Source organism: Petaurus breviceps, unplaced genomic scaffold, assembly GCF_028583685.1.
Source record: "Petaurus breviceps papuanus isolate PSGF00001 unplaced genomic scaffold, PetGlider_PUasm1.0 90865, whole genome shotgun sequence".
Classification (NCBI taxonomy): domain Eukaryota; kingdom Metazoa; phylum Chordata; class Mammalia; order Diprotodontia; family Petauridae; genus Petaurus; species Petaurus breviceps.
Genome location: NW_027187367.1, coordinates 1,541,859 through 1,562,977, shown reverse-complemented (window position 1 = coordinate 1,562,977; position 21,119 = coordinate 1,541,859). Strand labels below are relative to the sequence as shown.

The following is a 21,119-nucleotide window of genomic DNA, read 5'->3' as shown; positions in this document are numbered from 1 at the left end:
GAGGCCGGATTTGAACTCAGATCCTCCTGACTCCAGGGCTGATGCTCTATTCACTGGGCCACCTAGCCACCCCAATAGTTAACATCTTAAGCAGGAATAGCTACCAGCTGTCTAAGTGCTGTTTTACAGCACAGGATAAATCTTTGGAGGAAAGGATAGAGAATAGCACTGCTAAAAAGCAAAAGAAATGAGAAGGCACCAAAGACAAACATCCTTTCCTTAACAAATTTGTCTTGGAGCTGCTTTTCTTCCAGTGGCCCTGTTAGGATTACTTCCACTTTGCTGGCTACCACCACCACGGAAGACTGATCGTCCTACTGAACTCCAATTCAAAATAAACATATCAGGTTCTTTGTAAGTGTCTTGTTCTTTGTAAAGTACTTCCCCCTTCCTTTTCCTGATCACTTTTACTTTTTCATTCAGGGACCACAGCTAACTTTTTCATTTGGGACTCCAGTCAGGAGCCTCCTCAAAAATTTCCTCCATGATCAACCAGGTCAGTATCTGTGTTTCTTCCATGCCCCTCAAATACTGAAAAAAAAATGCCATTCCTTTATCTCCTTCCACAGAGACTCCGCTTCTGGGAAGAATCCTCCTTCCTTTTGACCATTATTCTTTCCCTTTCTCTTTGTTCTTCCCTAAGCCTGTCTCTGTTGTTCTTTTATCTAGCACTTGGTTCTTTTATTCAGTTGTGTCCAACTCTTCATGACCACCTTGGGTGTGTTCGCCTTGCTTCTCTCATTTTCTCCAGATTTTCTTCCTATATCATCACCCTCTTCACCACTAGTGACATTTGATTGTCATCAATTTTCACAGTGATTTTTTTCAAATATTTTCATTTTATAAAACCCCTCTGGAGGAACTCATCCTTTCTTCCCCCAAAAACTTCTGCAAATTTACTGGGGTTTTGTTTGGGTTTAAGATGGTTTGGCATGTGTGAAACTTGACTTAATGAGAGAATTGATGAGACTGTGAACTAAGAAAGCCTATACGAGAAGGGTATAAGTGTGTGGAAGGGAGTCTTCAGGTACAAATTGTGGAGCAATTATAAATAAAGAGGAAAAAGAGCTATTTGGAAGACTATCCTAAAGACAACAAAAATATTTGCTCTAAGTGTTTTGCTTCCTCCTGTCCTGGGCTCTCTATAGAGACTTCTTCTTAAATGCATCTTCTAGGTTTCAGTTCCTGCCTGACTCATCACCAGTACCTCTCCACTGTCAGCAATGATGGCATCTTTCCCAGTCTCCTCACAGCCCAGATTTCTGATTTTCTTCTTCTTCTTTCAGTTGCCCATGCTGGACTCAGGTAAGATTTGCTTTTCTCTCTTGCTCTGTGGAGATTTCTCAAAAGAAGGAGACAACTCCATGTTGGTTTCCAGTTTACATATATCTCTCCAAAGAGAAAAGCTAAAGAGTCCAAAATGCCCCAGGGACTTCCAGAGAATGATATGTAGTTGATTTATCCATGCATTATGTATTTCATACCTCATACTTCCATTCTGAGTTCTACAATCTTTCTTTGTTGAACAGCTCGTTTCAATGTGATTGGACCTGTTAAACCCATCCTTGTCATGGTTGGGGAAGATATTGACTTACCCTGTCACCTCTCACCCAATATAAGTGCTGAGAATATGGAGCTGAGGTGGTATAGAAATAAGATCTCTCCAGCCGTGTATGTGTATCAGAAAGAAAAGGATCAAGAAGGAGAGCAAATTAAGGAGTATCAAGGGAGAACAACATTTGTTCGAGACAATATCACTGAGGGGAATGTGGCTGTGACAATCCACAATGTAAGAGCTTCTGACGATGGACAATATCGCTGCTTTTTCAAAGATGACCAAATGTATGAAGAAGCTATCATAGAGCTGAAGGTGGCAAGTGAGTCATTTCATTTTGTTCAATGACCTTTCCCCAGAGGGACCTAAAGGGATCCTTTTTGTTTCTAAGGCTTAATCTAATTGTAAATTCTCAAATTTATGTCCAGAATTACCTTTTAGTTCCAGTACATGTCACAATATTTCCTGCTCAAAGGTTAACCTGGATATTGAGCAGAGAGAATCTGAGAAAGAGAGCAGAGCAAGAGGAAGAGAGTCCAATGGAATGGGAAGGTCTAAAAGGTCTCTAATCTCTCCCCATTACTTCTCAGGGAGAGAAAATTGCTCTGAAGACATAGTTCAAATAAGGCTCCATGTTTGTTTCATTAGTTTGTGCTTTTTGGCTCTAACGAAATATGTGTCCAGGAACATGCATATGGCAAGTGAATCATGAAATGTCAGGACTGAAGTAATGGGATGGTGATATAATGAGGAGAAAATAAGGATTGGGGAGAAATGAAAAAAAGGAACCATTCCCCAGACCACAACTCAAAATTCAGAAAGGAGGGAGAAAACATGAAGTCAGTTTAAAACTCTGTTGTTGGTTTTTTTTTTCAAAATGCTCTGTGTAAGGACCTTTTTGTAAAATTTGCAAGTTATAAATAAAACAACAACAAAAATAAAAATTTTTAAATCTCTATTATCTCTATTGCTAGGTAATGTGGTAAATGGAGCTCTAGGCTAGGATCAGGAAGACCTAAGTTCAAACCTGGCCTCGAACACTTGCTAGCTGTACTACTCTGGACTTTATTACTCTGTATTCCCTCTTCTACATCAGTTTTCTCAACTGCAAAATGGATAATATATATTTATTATTATATATATTATATATTAATATATATTACATATATATTAATTAATAATATATATAATAATAAATATAATATATTATTTTGGGATAATAATAACATTTATATCTTAGGGCTGTTGTAAGAATAATATGAAATAATATTTATAAAGCTCTTGTCATAGTGGCTGGCACATAGTAGACCTTTAATAAATTTTTATTCCCTCCCCATTTTATTCTTCAAAAATAAAGTAAATTATTATTGTCTTATCAATGGGCATAGAGAAGAATTAATTTTTAATCATAAAAATACTTTAAGTAACTTTTTATTCTCTATTCTCTTGGGCCATGTGGGAGAAAATATATAAGTCCAGGATCTAGTCTGGACTTTTCTAGCTAATCTTAAGTATTTTAAGATCAAATTAAAGGTCTTCTTTTGATTAGCTTGGGGAAAAAAGAAGAAAAATTTTACTCAGTTGGTTAACGCATCAAGGCTGAAAGAAATAATAAGCCCATAGATTTTTCTGATGCTGAACTAAATATAGGAAGACAAACCATCAGGTTTGTCTTTTGGTTGCAAGATAAAATTCAGAGTGAAGTGATAAAACAAGTCATCATCAAGTATTTATTAAGCACCTACTACATGCCAGACATGGGTTAGGAATAAAAAAAAGGCAAAAATAATCCCTGTTCTCAAGGAGCTCACAGTCTAAGGGAATAGACAACATGCAACACCTTCATACAATGGGATATGTGCAAAGTAAATTGAAAATCAATTGATAAACATTTATTAAACCATTAGTACTGCCAGGCACTGCGCTAAGTACTGGGGATACCAAAAGAGATGAGATAGTTCCTTCCCTCAAGAAGTTTACAGTCTAGTGGGGGACATGTGGATAAATATATACAAATATATCCTATTTTTCCTGTACATATTATATACAGGATAAATAGGAAGTAATTAACAGAAGGAAAGCACTAGAATTATGAAGGGTTGGGAAAGACTTCCTGTAAAAGATGGGGTTTTGGTTGGGACCTAAAGAAAGGTAATCAAGAGATGGAGTGTTCTTAGGACAGCCAGGAGGCAAGTGTCAATGGTTTGAAGAGTATAAGGTAGGGAGTATGGTATAAAAAGACTGGACACATTAACAGGGGGCTAGGTTTTGAAAGACTTTGAATGCCAGACAGAGCATTTGCATTTGTTCCTGGAGGTGATAGGGAACCACTGGAGTTTATTTGTGTAGGGGAGTGAAGTGATCAGATCTATACTTTAGGAAAATCACGTTGGTGAATGAATGGAGGATGGATTAGAAGTAAAGAGAGACTTAAAGCAGGCAAATCAAAAAATTGAAATAATCCAGTTATGAAGTAATGTGGTGTCAGTGTTAAAGGAGAGAAGGGTGTGTATTTGGGAGATGTTGCTGAGGTGAAGTAGACACACCTTGGCAGCAGATTGGATGGGGGTGGGGATTGGGGGGGGGGGCAGACCACAGGATAAAAGATAGTAAAGGATCTAGGATGACTCCTGGGCTGTGAACCTGAGGGGCTAGGAGAATGGTGTTGCCCTCTTACAGTAATAGGGAAGGTTAGGAAATGAGAAAGGTTTAGGGGAAAAGATAATGAGTTCTGTTTTGGACATCGTTTAAGATATCTGAAAAGCATTTTGAGATGCAAGATTGGAAGTAAACAGAGAGACTAAGGCAAGCTAGGTAGGTTTGAGATTCATAAACATAGAGATGACAATTAAATCCATGGTAGTGGATGAAATAATGTAGAGGGAGAAGGGTAGAACCCTAAGGGTCATTTTTGGTTAGAGAGCATGATCTGGGTGGGGAGTTAGCAAAGGAAGCTGAGAAAGAGCAGTAGATAGGCAGGAGGAGAACTAGAATAGAGTGGTGTTACAAAAACCTAGAGAAAAGAGAGCTCCAAAGAGGAGGCAGTGATAAGGTCAAAGGCTGCAGAAAAGTCAAGGCTAAAGAGGATTTTTTAAATTGCCATTGGATTTGGCTGCTAAGAGATCATTGGTAGCTTTGGAGACAGCTGTTTCAGTGGAATGATAAGGTCAGGAGCTGGATTATAAGGGGTTAAGAAAAGAATGAGGGGAGAAAAAGTGGAGATATCTATTATAGATGACCTTGTCAAGCAGTTTAGCTACATAGGACAATAGTTAGTGAGGATGGAAGGATCAAAAGAGGGTTTTTTTTTTTCAGGATGGAGGAGACATAGACATATTTGTAGGCAGTAAACAATGAGCCAGTAGAAAAGGGAGAGATTGAAAATGAGTGATACAGTGGGATGACAGAAGAAACAATCTGTTGGAGATGACAGGATGAAATGGGATCATTTGAACAGGTAGAGATTCTAACATTGGTAAGGAAAAAGTCTACTGCATCAACTGAGACAGGGGTGAAGGAGAAGATAGTAACAGAAGACATCTGATCACTGGGAGATTAGGGAGAAGGAGGAAGAGGGAGATCAAAGTGATGCCTCAATTTTTTCCACAAAAAAAATGAGGCAAGATCTCAACTTGAGTCAGGGGGAGAGGGTGGAATGGGAAGATGGGAAGTTATGGGAGGTTTGAGGTTTGAAGGGGAATGAAAAGGTCTGGAAGAATCATTGCAGATAGTGCAATACTGAGCTGACAAGGGGCAACTAGGTGGTATAGTTGATAGAATGCTGGGCCTGGAGTCAGAAAGACCTGAGTTTAAATCTGATCTTAGATACTAACTGTGTGATCCTAGGCAAGTCACTTAATGCTATTTGCTTCAGTTTACCCATCTATAATATGAGCTAGAGAAGGAAATGGCAAACCACTTCATTATCTTTGCAGAGAAAAATCAAAATGGGGTCATGAAACTGGGCACAACTGAAACGACTGAACAATGAGAACAGTAGTATTGCCAAGTAGCTATGAGGGATCAGGTGAGGTTGTATGACAGAAATTTGTAGCAGACCTAGTCAAAATGGTTGAATGATTTTCATCACCTCCATTTAGCAGTATGTTTGTGGGAGCAAAGGTGACAGACAAGTGGTGAGTGACCTGAGGCTGAAACTTGACAGAGTATGATCAACAATATAATAAGAGGGCTAGGGATCCAAGAGAATAGAGCAGCACAGAATTAAATTGATTCACCAATGATTCAAGATGGGGAAAAGAGGAGAGGATAACTTGTGGAAAGGAGATGGCCAGAGGGAGAATTGAGAGGTCAAGTAAGTAGAGGTCACAGTGCAGATGAAAAGTAGCATTTTGTAAGGGAAGGCAAAGGGAGAGGTGAAAAGTTAATAGATTATGGTCAGATGAGAGGATTTTGGAATTGTTGAACATGGAAGGAGTAAGTTTGTAGGAGATGGCAAGATCAAAGTTGGCTGAAGTGGGAAGTGAGAGATTGAAGAAATCAATGGCAAGGGAGTTTAAAGGAGAGTCAATATGTATGTTGAAGTCTCCTAGTATGAGATCATCTCAGAGGTATGGCACTAGCATTAAGGGGAATTGGAAAAAGCTTCTTCTTACAGAAAACAGAATTTCAGCTAAGACTAGGAAGCCAGAAGGCAGAGATGAGGAAGGAGAGAATTTTGTGGATGGAGACTAGCCATTGAAAAGACTAGTGAGAAAAGTACTAAATTGTACCTTGGGCATCATTTCTTTTTTAATTACTTTGAAATCCCACTTTAAAATGTAGTATGAATTTAATTCTCCACAAAAGGCCTATTTTGATACCTCATCATGGCAGAAAACTGATTCTGGATTCTTAGAGGCTTTGTCAGAGGAGGATATGCTCTGCAATTTCTACCATGTTTATAAAGGGTTCAAGTATAACCCTGAGAATAAATTAAATCTGTTTCCAAGTACCAGCCCAGCTAATCACAGAATCACACATCACAAGTAGGTTGGCCACATAGCAATGAAATCATTTGGCTGTAGCAATCCATGAAACAGGAAACATTTTAAAATGCCCCTAAATCCTTCATATTTCCCTCCACTTCTGCAGGAACAGTGGCAGGGTAGTGGGAAAGAGGACAGTGTGTCTGTTTAAGACCATAAGAATCACAATTTTTAAATTATAAACAAACCTTAACATGATCATTGGTACTGAATGTGAGGTTCTTATCTAACAATCAACCAGTAAGTTAGTGGTAGAGTTGCTGGATCAGAACAATCTCAATAATCTTGCTATAAAAAAAAACCAGAAGAAAGAAGGGACTTGCAACTAAATGGAAAGAAGTCTTACAAGTACTCCTGGGGAAATTAAAGTAAGGTATTGGCAGGGTGAGTTTTATCATCCTAAAGCAACAAGATATATTGTTTCATGGGGCATTTTGCAGCTTATACACCAACATCAGCTGCTAAGGACAAAATGATAGCTAACTTCTATGTGAAATTTAATTAGTCTGGGGAGAAATTTTTATAATTTCTCAGATAAAGGTTTCATATCTCAAATATATAAAGCAATTTGTCAAATATATCAGAATGAGTCATTTCCCAAGTGTTAAATGGTCAAAGGATATGAACAGGAAGGTTTTCAATGAAGAAAACAAAATTATGTTATATTAAAAAAATGCTCTAAATCACTATTGATTAGAGAAATCAAATTAAAACAACTTTGAGATATCACCTTATACCTATCAGATTGGCTAAAATGGTAGAAGGGAAAAGTGACAAATGTTGTAGGGGATGTAGAAAAATTAGAACCCTAATTCACTGTTGGTGGAACTGTGAACTTATCCAATCATTTCAGAGAGCAATATGCAATTGTACCCAAAGAGTTATAAAACTGTGTATACTCTTTGACCCAGCAATACCGCTATTAGGTCTGTTTCCCAAGGGGATTAGGGAAAAAGGAAAAGAACCTATATGTTCTAAAATATGTATGGCAACTCTATTTGTGAAAACAAAGAACTAGGAACTGTGGGGACACCCACCAATTAGGGAATTGCTAAACAAGTCGTGGTATATGACTGTGATGGAATACTATTGTGCTAAAAGAAATGATGAACAGGTTGATTTGAGGTTAAAAAAAGCATAGAAAAGCTTGCATGAAATAATGAGAGTGAAGTGAGTAGAACGAAGAGAGCATTGTACATAATAACAGCAATATTGTTCTAAGAACAACTTTAAACAATTAAGTCATTTTGAGTATAATACTCAAACCAACTTCAAAGGACCTATGAAGAAAGATGATATCCAAATGCAGAGAAAGAACTGACAAATGGAAGTATGTATAATATGGTTTCACATATATACATACACGTACATATACTTAAATATGTATTGTGTATGTGCATATATATATATACATATATATTTATACACACATTCGTATTTAATAGTAGCCTTCTCCAGAGTGAGGTGAGGAGGGAGGGAGAAAAAAAGTACACAGCAAAGAACAAAAGAAAACTTAGAAGGAAGCACAAAAAAGCAGTGTAGCTTTGAAAACGATGTCTAGTATTAATTACATAGTTGGGGTATTTTTTAAGTAAATAGTGTAAAATGGTGGGAAAATAAATTTAATAACCTCTTCCAAATTAAATCAATATACATCTGATATGTCCAAAGCAAAAGTGGAAACAGTGAGGATAGGAAGAAATATGTATATATATATATATATATATGGAAATACAGTTCATCCTCATCTTCAATGAGGAAAGAAATTATAGGATAAAAACTTGTATATTATATAGAAGCCTCATGCCTCTTTATCATGTATGCTACCTTCAAAAAAAGTAGCAATTGTTAGGTATAGTTAACATCAAACAATATCACAAGGCACATATTTTAATAGACAGGAAAAGATTTATTCTGAACATGAGAATAATCACTGTTTGTGCATAGGCCATCAACCTTTTAGTTATCAGGCAGATCAGAATTTACAATAAACAAGAAGCAAGAAAAGCAATGAGAAAAAGAAATAATACTGAATTAATAATATTTAATCTTAAATTATTTAAACAATCTATAGAAAATCAAAACTGAGAAATGGACAACAACATTTATACCAATACCAACTATAATAATTTTATTCTAAAGTAACCAACCAAAATTAATTGCTACAAAAAGACCAAAAGAGGACAGAAAGCCCCTTAGTTGGGAAATATTTTATCTGCTTGCCAAGTAGAGAGGGTTGACAAAGGCAACACCAGGTTAGAATATAAATTTGTCTATTAAATCTTACAAAGAAGACTACTAGGTAGTTTACGAGCAGTATTTTCTCAAAAAACTGAGAGACGCAGTGGAGGATGGGAGTGGGACGGAGGCAAACCAATATAAAGAAAACCTAGCAAGATATCTAGCCAAGTAAAGTCAACCCAAGCACATTCAAGAATGAAAATCTAGAGAAAAAGACAAACTGTCTTCTCCATCAAGTGTAGCAGGACCACCACACTGCTATTATAACACCCTAGGCCCTGAGGGGTTTACAGAAGAAATGAAAATAACATTAAAGAGAAGGAAGATGGGACAAGCACCCAGACTGGATTAAGTACATAGAGAGGGTCTCTCTATTGAAAGCAATACAACTGTGGAGGTAAAGGAGGACTTATTTAAAGGAGGAAAAAGATACCAAAAGTGTGAAAACAATTTCAGAATGTGATAGATACATACATACATATCTACATATAGCTATAGCTATATATACATATATATCTATATATTTGAGAAAACATCAACTACCAACCTGTATGCCTACTCTCCCAGCTAAACAAAATCTTTATGAGGGTCATCTATACATAAATTGAGTACATCTTCAATGAGGTACAGAACAATCAGACTTTTACAAATGATATTCAGCAATAGACCACATCTTTACCATCTAAAATAGATTTAAAATTGACTTAAAAATGCATAAAATATAAGATTCCATTGTCCTTATTATTTATTGATTGCAAAAAAAGCATTCAACCTAGCAGAAAAAAGTGCTCCCTTTATAGGTTCTTTTACAACAAGGGATGTCCCATCCATATATCTGGAACAATAGATAACCTTGCTCAATGACCTTCATATAATAAACATAAGCTGAGGAATAAAACAGGGAAATGTTCACTCACCAAAAGTACTCGTCACTGGAATAGAGGAGATACAGAATAGAGTCTAGGTTAAGGAGGGATCCCCTATGGATGGAAAGTTCTCCACATGCTCCAGTTCTTAGATGACACTGCATTGATTGCATAAAGCCCCAAGACACTGCAGAGCCTCCTGGAAGAGATCTGTAATCATTCAAAGGAGTTTGGACAATTTATTCACACAAGAAAAACCAAATACATGATGAATTTCTAGAGCCCAGATTTCAAAATACACCTGAATGAATATCTACTAGTATCTGGGATAAACATTGAGATGGGTCCTGAGTTAAAAAGAAAGAGGACCTAGATTGTTTGGGGGAAAATGTAAAGCACTTTTACTTGCCCCAAACTTCACATGACTGAAAAGGCACATCTTTTCAATGTAAAGATTACATCAGTGTTGTTATATGGTGGTGAGAGCTGGAACACAACAACCTTTAAAGAACAGGATCTCACAGAGAGAAATGGGAAGGCACATGGTAGGTGTGAGAAATCTGTGACATATGAAGGACTCTGAAGAACAGAAGCAATTAATGTCAACAAAAGATTATATCACAGAAAGAGAAGATGGACTGGTCATAGAGCAAGGGCAAGGGATTACAGGTGGATGACCATAGGGCTCCACTGGCACCCCCAAAATATCAGATGAGAGTGAAGATCTCAACCATATTGGGTAGATCTCCCATGGTGAACTTTTGGGAGGGGACATGGACAAGAGTCCCACAGGATTGTCAAGTATGGATGAGTCTAGATCTGCATCATTGGAGGGACCTCCCAAATTGATGAGATGATAGATACATTTGAATATTTTACTATTAAGGAGTCTGGATATTATGTGCAGGAAAATTATTTCTATTTCCCAGGAAACCCTGGGAGGGAAGTAGATGTCACTTCTTGAGACCTGTGGTGGACAAAAGACAAGCTCCATTTGCTTGTGACTCAGTCAATAAATATTTATTAAGCACCTATTGTATGCCAGCACTGTGCTAAGCACAGAGGTAAAAGGTAGTCCTTGCTCTTGAGGAGCTCACAATCAAATAGGGGAGAAAACATGTAAATAGCTGTGTACAAACAAGTTGTGAACAGGAAAAATTGGAAATAATCAAATGAAAGAAGATACTAGAATCAAGAGAGGTTGGGAAAGGCTTTCTATGAATGGTGCAATTTTAGCCAGGACTTGAAGGAAGCTAAGGAAGTCAAGAGGCAGAGGTGAGGAGAGAAGGTATCACATGCACAGGGGACAGTCAATAAAAATTTCCGAATCAGGAGATGGAGTTTCTTGTTTAAAGAACATCAATAAAGCCAGTGTCACAGTATTGAAGGAAGAGAAAGGATGGGAAGAGGTGTGAGGTACAAGAAGACTGGAAAGGTTGGGGAGGGGCAGGTTATGAAGAGCTTTGAACTCTAAATGAGAGGTTTTATATTTGAACCTAGAGGTGATAGGGAGCCACAGGAGTTTATTTCATTGGGATAAGGGGTGAGGTGGTTACATGTCAGACTTGTGCTTTAGGAAAATCACTTTTGGGTAGACTGACTTGAGTTGGAAGAGACTTGTGGCAGATAGACCAAAGAGCCCCTTATTGCATCAGTCTAAGTATGACTTATAGGTGGTACCATGGTGGTAGCAGTGTCAGAGGAGAGAAGAAAGTATACCTGAAAGATGTTACAAAGCTAAAATTGACAGGACTTGGCTCTGGATTATGATTGAATATAGGGGAGAGAAAGACAGTCAAGGATGACACCTAGCTTTCAAGCCTAGGTAGCTGGGAGAATAGTAGTATACTTGACAATAATAAGAAAGTTGGAGGGAAGGAGAGATTAGGGATGAATATAATTAGTTTTAGATATGCTGAGTTTAAGATATCTATGGGATATTTAGTTTAAGAAGGCATTCGGAGATTTGGGTCTGGCGATTAGGAGAGAGATTAAAGCTGAATATGTAGATTTGAGAATTTTCAGCATAGAGATAATAATTGAATCCATGGGAGCTAACGACATCACCATGTGAAATACTATAGAGAAAGAAGTGGAGCCGGGACAAAGTCTTGTGGGACATTTTATTTTCAGATTTTTTCTTTCTAGGTTTCTACCTTTCTATTCTATTTCAAGGATTTCTTCTTTTATCTTCTACTTGGTTGTTCTATTTCAGTTCTCCCCTGTGGAGAATAAGAGAGAGAATAACCTCTGCGACATTATAATTTTAGGTTTGCAGATTCAATCTTTGAGAGGTTTAGCCAACTTAAAATGTAATTCTACAGTTGAAGTATGCCACCAAGACTTAATGGTCCCTTAGCTGTATGATCAAAACCAAAGGGAGAAAGAAATAATACCCCTTTCTAAAAACCCTATCCATACTTCAAAGAGCAGAATCAAATCCTGTTGCCACCATGAAGTGTTACCTGACTGTTCCTACCTATGTTAATTTCTTTCTGTCTCTGACCTCAAATGCATTTATAGTCAGCATCAACTTAGTTTAGCATTTAGTTATTCTCTAATTCTTTTATGTGAATTATACTTATTTTCCCCAACTCATCTCTAAGTTACCTAAATGCAGAGACTTTGCCTTAAATGTTTATTATATCTTACATGTCAGTGGACTGTAGGTATTTAATTGATTGATTCTCCACTGTAACCCCAGTATCAGACCAGTGGAAATAAGGAGTGAACAGTCAATGAAAGAGGGAGCATTTTCCAGTCCTTGAGGTACTAACAGCCTGAGGTAGACTGCAGTGGTAAGGGGTAGGAGTAATCAATGGATTAGAATATTAAGAGTTGACCAAGCAGCCATAATAACTGGTATACTAGAACGGAAGTCCCCTGAGGAAAGGAAGTCTACTCAATTCCCTAGAACAGTATCATATGTATGTATGGGCATATGCATATGTATATTAATGTGTATATCTGTGGGTATACTATATGTGTATACACACACCTGTGTATTTGCACATATATATATATATATATATATATATATATATATATATTGATGGCTAACATGTCACTAGACTTGCCACTCTAAGCATTCCTCTCTTCCATCCCTCACCCTCAGTGGATCTACTAAAGGATTTGGATGAATTTTTCTCTCTCCAGGTCTGGGCTCTGATCCTCATATTCATATGGAAGCTTATGGAGATGAAGGAATCCTCCTAGAATGCACATCAGTTGGATGGTACCCAGTGCCCCAGGTGCAATGGAAAGATCTAAGGGGAGAGATATTACCACTTTTGTCAGTGTCCCAGACATCTAATGGAGATGGCCTTATTACTATAGAAGCTTCTGTGGTTATCAGAGACCATTCTGTGGGGAGTGCATCCTGTTCCATTCAAAATTCCCTCCTCAATCTGGAGAAGGTGGTAAGGATTTCTATACCAGGTTAGTTCTTCCCTAAATTCTATTTATGTTGAGTTGCTAAAACAAAATTCTTTAACCAGCAACCACCTGAATGTTTGTGAGGCCTTTCTGACTAAAGCAATGGAAACTTAGCTTTCCCTTTACTCCACTGCAAAGTCAGTGGTCTTGAATGTGTCACAACTATTTTACTACAACTGTGAAGATTTCTAAGGGCACAAAATTATTCATAAAGTAGATAAAGAATCTAATTATGTTCAGATTAGGAAATCATTTTATAATAGAGATCTTTTGGTATTGGACACCTCTTTTCAGAGAAAAACCTCTTTCTAGTGAGATCCTTCTTGACATAGGTATCATTCACCCTGGCCACCTAAGCCTTATTACTTTGCACTCATCTTTGATTCAAGCTAGATGTATCCCTAAGCTCACTTGACTACAAAGGGAGAAGATAGTCTTATTAATTCTATACATCCTATCTGTGGTTCATGCAAAAGAGAATTCCAGACCTAATTCAAAACTCTCTTAGAATTTTACAGCTCTCCTGCTCAGCCAACTTGCATAAAACATCTATACTTCTATTCTTTTTACTTTCCAACTCCTGTGACTTCTATGCCCTAATTTCATAAAACTACAGAATCTCAGAATTATAAGGGACTTCAGAGACCATCTGGTTTAACCTATACCTGAAGACAGAAACTCTCCACAACATATATCATAAATGGTTAAATAACTTTTGCATGGAGAACTCTAATGAGGAAGAACCCACTGCTTTCCAAGGTAATCTATTCCACTTTTGAATTGCTTGAATTATTAGGAAATGTCTTAAGTCTAAATTTGCCTTTTTGTAACTACTACACTTTGACTCTAGTTCTCCCTTCTGGTGCCAAGCAAAACCAAGTCAATCCTCTATCTACTTAATATCCCTTTAAATATTTGAAGATAACTACTTTTTCTCCAAAAACTTTCTCTTCTTTAGAAATTGAGAATCCTAAGTTCTTCCACTCTATCTTCGTATGACATGATTTCAAAACCATTAGGATCATCCTTATTACCCTCTTCTGGAAATTCTCCAGCTTATCAATAATGTCCTTAAATGTAGCATCCCAAGATAAACACAAACTTGAGATGTGATGTGACTGGGATAGAGAAAGGAGTTATTATCATCACCTTATTCTTTGTCACTAAGCCTTTTATTTTAAGACAAAATTAGCTTGAAAAAAATATTGTTCCCTTGGGCCCCTCCCCACTTCAGACAGGCAACCTTCAGTACCAAAAGGGACTTTAGGGAAATGAAGGCATTGACCCCTGTGTGATCGCCTATCTGGAGTTTTGTTTTAGTTTTGTTGGTTGTTTCCTTTTTTTTTTTTCTCAGAGAAAACCTCAGTAGACTAATTGTTTTGCTTTGGGGCAGGGCACTTTACTGCCCTGCTTTCTCTGTCTGGTGGATTTGAGTAAGAACATTAATATGAAAATGAATGCAGAAAAACGTGCATGTGAAACTCAGTATGTTTGGCTTCTAAAACCAAAAGAACTTTTTCAAAATAAGGTCAGTTACTACCATCTGGCACTATCGTGAGTTTGCCAAAAATAGGTAGATCCACTTTTACAATTCTTCAGAGGTTCTATGTCACTTTCTATACAGATGTCCTGGAAAGACAGTAAATAAGTCTTGTTGTTATTGGGTTAAGAAATATCTGCAGTCACTACTCATCCTCTTACTCTTGACCTTTTCTTAATGAAAATGCTCTGACAGCACCTGTGAAGTTACATTATTATTTCTTGGAGTTGCTGCTTGCTCAGAAAAACTCTCCAGAAAGCTTCAAATCTATTATTTAGCCCCAAGTGATTGATATACCTGTCTCCCATTCTACTCAGTATCACATTTTTCTACTCTTCAACACGATCAAAGTCAGAATTTCTGCCTGCCTTTTTTTCTTCTTTCTTTTTCATGCTACAGATCTTCCATTTTAAAGGAAAATTTCATTTTTCCTGATAAATTGGAAAGTGAAGCATCATTCTTCATGTCCTTTAACCTTCTCTTTTAGGAGGGAGACCAGTTCCCATTAGAATATAAATAAAAGTTACCTGTCAATGGAAGAAACAGAAACATCACATTATCTATTCAGGTCTCTGCAAAATTCTTCTTATACTCTATGTGCTCTATATTTGCTAGAAGTAAGTTTTTCAGTTTATTATGTGGACTTGATAGTAGCTTTCTCTAGGTCTCCTCTAGAGACCTAGTATTATGAACTGCTTCTGGGGGTTTTCAGCCTAATGGGTTGTCCACCCTCCCCACTATAGCCCCTACCTGACAACCATACCTCTTTCCACTTGTCTTATGAATTTCTTACTTTGTCTTACCCATTACTTCCTTTCTCTTATTAACTTCCTTTTCCTTATGCTTGAGTCCTCTTCATCTTCCTTCAACTTCCCGAATCTTCTCAAATTTCTCCTCCCTAATTCAATCTTTGGCCTTCTTCATAATTCTGTAATTCTCCCAATTTTCTTCACAATCCCTTTCTTTGGGTTTTTCCCCACTGAAGTCAGAAGTAGATTGATCTCTCTTTTAGATGCAGAGATTACAAGTACTTTTTTTAAATTTGCATTAACACATAGTTAGATGTATAAAATACAAATAAGATGATATTTTGTTCACAAGAATACCCAAGAAGCTATAGCAGCATGAGGGAAAAGTTGGTTTTTCCTTGTTCTTAACTCCACTTTCCAAACACCATATCTAATCATATGTCCCCTCAGGCAACTGAGATTCTCTTGGATTTGATAATGTATACCGAAGAGTTTCTTCAACGCTGAGACTCTATCAAGGAAAGTTGAATCTCAAAAATGTCTTCCTTCTAACACCTAATTTTCACATTTTAAGTTTATATTGCATTCAATTATTCTTGTCTTTGAAGAATTCTCTCCCAGAGAACTACCAGGTAAATTAATGTTTATTCTTCAATCCATGTTGGTTGGTTCACTTGTTTAGAATATGACCCAGGAAACAACCTAGGTCATCCACATATCATTCAAATAATTTCACACAAAGAAAAACCATGATGTGGATGATGTGGATACATATGCATACATTTTCCTTAATAATTATTTTAGATACATCCCCTACCTCACAGGGGAAGATGGAGTAAGAGTAAATGGTAGGAGGAATATTTGAGAGTATGAATGATTCAATACAACCTATCCCCATTACTGGAATAAAATAACCTGAATATAAATAACCTGATATATCCTGAATAATACTTGAACATGAACTTAGGGACCTATTGTTTTAGCATTTTATTCAAGAAGTCAGATTGGCATAGGAGATAGAGAAGGCAGGTGTCAGATGAGTTCAAGAAAGACTATAGGTAAGTCATTGAACTTTTTTGAGCCCCTCTAGTTTGTTCATCTATAATATGGAGATAATAATTATTGACCATACACCATGGCAGAGGTCAGCAAACTATAGATATCATTTTCAAATATATAAATCATTCTTAGATCACAGCCTGTACAAAAATAGGCTGTGAAGTTTGCTGACCTCTGATCAAGAAGGGGAGATGTAAATTCTGATGGATGAGAAACTTCTTGCTCAATGTGACTCTTACTGGGCTGCAAGGAAAGTAATTTTAAGCCTTCACAAAAAATAAATTTGTGAATTATTAATACCCATATAATATGCTAATGCTTTCTTTTGATTTTATCTTTCCCTAAGTGCAGTAATCTCATGATCTTAAAGAGATACTTCCTAATCCAGTATTAAAGTTTCCTTAGCTAGAGTTTTCTCATCCAATTCTTCTAATTATGTTCCAAGGAGGCTCTGGCAATGAATTGGTTGATTTTTAAGGTCCTTTCCAGATCTATATCCTGTGATTTTGTGATCCTATATTCTAAACATTCTCTCCTAAGAAGTCTTCACCTAAAAGATGTTCAAAGAGAAAAAAAAATGCACAATTGTTGAAACCATCATTGTCATCAGAAGCATAAGTAGATAGTACTAATGCTGAGACAAACTAAGAGAAAAGACTGGGATAAGTAGATCTTTCATTCCTGCTTCCATTTTGTTCTGAACTGGAAAAAAAATACATAGTTTCCAAATGATGTAGAAATGGGTAAAAGGGAGGGAAGGAGGAATTTTGAATGAGGAAAGAGCTTTTCCCTCCACTCCATAATTATAAGGTGTCATACTCAGTGACTCAGAAAAAAAGGAGGATATTTCCCTTCCTCTTCCCTGCCATCCCTTTAGTTTCCATCCTGAATTTATCACTGAGGGAGAGATTCAGACATCAACTCTGTCATGACCATTTTAACCCTTTATACCGCATGTCTTTTCTAAAATAACTCAAAAGATTCTTCTCTCCACCTTCCTACCAAATAAACTTCCAGTACTAGCAATATCTCTGGATAGACAAAGTGTAGTAATGATTGTTGCCACCGATGGACCCCCAGAGAGAATTGTAATGAAACACAAGTAGAAGCCTTGAAGACTGAGGAGCAATAAAATAGATACTTCCTTGATGAATCCTCTGCTATTTGACCACCATCATTTTGACCCATTTGTCTCAAGGAAATTGAATTTTCTTGGCATTCCTTCTAGAATATAACCCTCTGGAATCTTGTTTCAGGTCCCTTCTTCTCCAAGTTATCTCCTTGGATGATGTCTACAGCTGTGATTCTTACTGCTCTTGGACTTCTCACTATTGTTGCCATATTTTTCATCTGGAAACTACATAGAAACAAAAACAGAGAAAAAGATAATAAATCCTTCAACAAAGGTAGAGAAATCATGAATAGAGTATATAAAGATTAGGAAAGGAGAGAAGTTAGAAGAAGTAACCTCAATTCACTTAGCCAGATATACCAGGTAGCTTCTCAGGTCATAGGAATGGAGTTATAAGATCAAGGATACTTTCTTTCACCTTTATTAAGCTTACCCTATGTACTGTTCAATGTGTGAGGTTTTTTTAAAGTAGATATATGGTTAGGGGATTAATAATTAAATACATGAAACCCAGTGTATCTGTCATTCCTCCTCCTACCCTGAAACATTTCCCTCTATTACCTAAATTCAGAAACAATCTTTTTTTTGTAGCGGAAAGATCAATGGGTTTAGAACCAAAAAATGTGGGTTTGTATCTTGGCTCTTCTACTTTCTACCTGTGTGGCCTTGTAAATTTACATAATCTTTCTGGGCCTACCTTATCTATAAAATGAAGGAACTGGACCAGATGGTGCCCAAGGTCCATTACATTTCTGAATGTCTGGCCATGAACCAACAGGAACTTCCTGAATATTACAAAGAAAATGAAAATGTTCCTCATTCTTGATTTGTTGATCATTCTTCAATAATAGGTATCCATAGAAGAAAGACAATCTTCCATTGTATATTTGACTATAGTCATTTACTTCTGTTCCTTTTTCAGAGAAACTCCAGGAAGAGCTAAGTAAGCTTTTTTTTTCTCATTGTTCTATTTACAATTGTATTCATTTTGTCTATACCATAGAAGTGACATCTTTCTATTTCATTACAGGATGGAAAAAGGCTCAGTTACATGCAGGTGAGTGGTTCTGATCTTATTTCTGACTCTGGGATACTTATTCCCAAGACTCTAGAGCCCTAAGATTTCTGTAGCTAATAGAGGTAATAAATATAAGTCAGGAAAACCTAGATTTGAACACTGCCTCAGATACTTACCAACTATATGGCCTTGGACAAGTCATTTAACCTCTTTCTCAATTTCTTTAACTATAAAATGAGGGGATTTCTCATTCCTGGCTCTACATTTGTGATTCTATGTTCTGGGATGTTGTGAACCATTTCTATGCACTTTTTGATGAAAAAGAAAGAGGTGGTCAGACAGAAATTCAGGAAGAAATGGAATAAAGTTGTAGAAAGTAACCTCCTCACAAAAGGAATCATAAGATAAGGGACACTCTCTTCTCTTGTGCTCCCACTTCCCACAGAACTGAGGAGGTAGATGCAAGACAGATTAAGAAGTGTAACTGGAGCAACTAGGTGGCGCAGTGAAAAGAGTGCTAGCCCTAGAGTCAGGAGGACCTGAGTTCAAATCCCACCTCAGCCACTTGACATACACACTTGACCTTGGACAAGTTACTTAACCCCAATTGCCTTGCCTTCCTCCCTCCAAAACAAAAAAGAAATGTGATTTCTTTCTCTTTTTTTTTGCCTTTTGGAGGGCAATTGGGGTTAAGTAACTTGCCCAAGGTTACATGGCTAGTATTTTTGTGTGGGTGTTAAGTGTCTCAGGCTGGAATGAACCCGGGTCCTCCCGACTCCAGAGCTGGCACTTTACTCACTGCGCCACCTAGCTACCCCGTGAGTTATTTCTAAGACAAGAGAGGTGATGCAAAACCTTTAAAACTTCCCCCAAAAATTTACTATGTATCCTTTGTTTAGCCTAAATAGTCCTTATTAAAACTAAGATCTTTTGGTGTACTTTGTACTTGCCTTCCCCAGGTGAGCTCAACCTCTTTGAAGAGTCAATCCTGACAGAAACTTTGGGGGGCAGACAGAATGGGATTTCTTCTTCCTAGAGAGTCTTATGAACTTCTTATTCCCCTTCTCTGAGGACAGAGAAATGAACTCTCTGGAGCCTGTGTTCACTGACCTCTGACTTTCTCTACAGTTGATGTAACTCTGGATCCAGACACAGCTCATCCCCATCTCTTCCTGTATGAGGGTTTGAAATCCGTCAGGTTGGAAGATGCACGGCAGAAGCTGCCTGACAAGCCAGAGAGATTTGATTCTTGGCCTTGCGTCCTAGGCCGAGAAGGCTTCACCTCAGGGAAACACTACTGGGAAGTAGCAGTGGGGGATAGAACTGATTGGGCTATAGGAGTTTGTAAGGAAAATGTGACAAAGAAAGGATTTGATCCCATGACCCCTGAGAATGGGTTTTGGGCTGTAGAGCTATATGGAAATGGATATTGGGCTCTTACTCCACTCCGGACACCCCTGCCTCTAACAGGGCCTCCTCGCTGTATAGGGGTGTTTTTGGACTATGAATCTGGACACATATCCTTCTATGATATGACTAGTGGATCACACATCTACACTTTCCCTCAAACCTCCTTTTCTGGGACTCTCCGGCCTTTCTTTTGCCTTTGGTCTTGTGGTAAAAAGCCCCTTACAATCTGTCCAATATTTAATGAGCCTGATGAAGTCACTGTCATTGCTAATGCCCCTGTCCCTTCTAAGGAGACCCTAGTGACCCCCACAAGTGAAAGATCAACCCCTGGGGATACAGATAATCCTTAAAGGTCCAATTCTAAATCATTCCCAATCCAACCCAAAAATGGGGCCCTGAATCATTAGGCATCCCTCTGCCTTCCCTTTAGTTTTCATTCTTCCTCTCTTAGGTCTATGACAGTCTACATTACCTTGATTATCTGTTGCTACCCATGGGACAATGAACAGGTTTGGGGAAACTATATTGCTTCTTCTACACAGGGTTACTTACAAAAGGAGAGGGATTTAAAGGAGGCAAAACTTAAAACTGCTTTTGTAGTAGTAACTAGGGTGAGTATTTTTCTAACCTATTGCTGCTGGGTATTGATAAAGTAGAGTTGAGGGAATAGGTCAGGTAAGGTTATGTAAGAGAGATAAAGCAAAGAAGTCTTAGTGATGTGAATAGAGAAGCTGTGAAGGACAAGGACTTAAAACAGCAAAGAGACCCAAAGGTACTTAGGGAGTGCTGGAAAAATGAAGTTCATGAATTAACAGGTTGAGTTCAAAGATATATGTTGGGAGCAAGATGAAGGAAACTGAAAAGGACATAAAGATGAATGAGAAAAGAAATATGCAGTAAAAGCTGTAATGGGAAAGAGGAGGCACCCTCAGTGGTGACATCATCAGTCATTTCCTTCCTTTGAGATTTCCTATCCCCCAAACCTCTCCCCACCAAGACTGGTTGTACCATACTACTGTCTTAATAGCATCTACCTCTAGAGATCCAGGGAGAGAGTGGAGGGAAGGAAAGGAAAGATGGATGGGAAGGAAGGAAGGAAGGAAGGAAGGAAGGAAGGAAGGAAGGA

The 21,119-nt window shown here is 37.6% G+C and overlaps 1 protein-coding gene across 1 annotated transcript; it reads left to right on the top strand.

Moving 5' to 3' along the window:
* The first annotated feature begins 1,529 nt into the window (after positions 1-1,529).
* On the top strand, positions 1,530-20,343 carry BTN1A1 (butyrophilin subfamily 1 member A1). The gene is made up of 6 exons (XM_069073673.1): positions 1,530-1,877; positions 12,807-13,088; positions 17,690-17,839; positions 18,488-18,508; positions 18,596-18,622; positions 19,712-20,343. Exons 1-6 carry the CDS (start codon positions 1,571-1,573, stop codon positions 20,341-20,343), a joined length of 1,419 nt encoding a protein of 472 aa, XP_068929774.1. The 5' UTR covers positions 1,530-1,570.
* Positions 20,344-21,119: the final 776 nt, after the last annotated feature.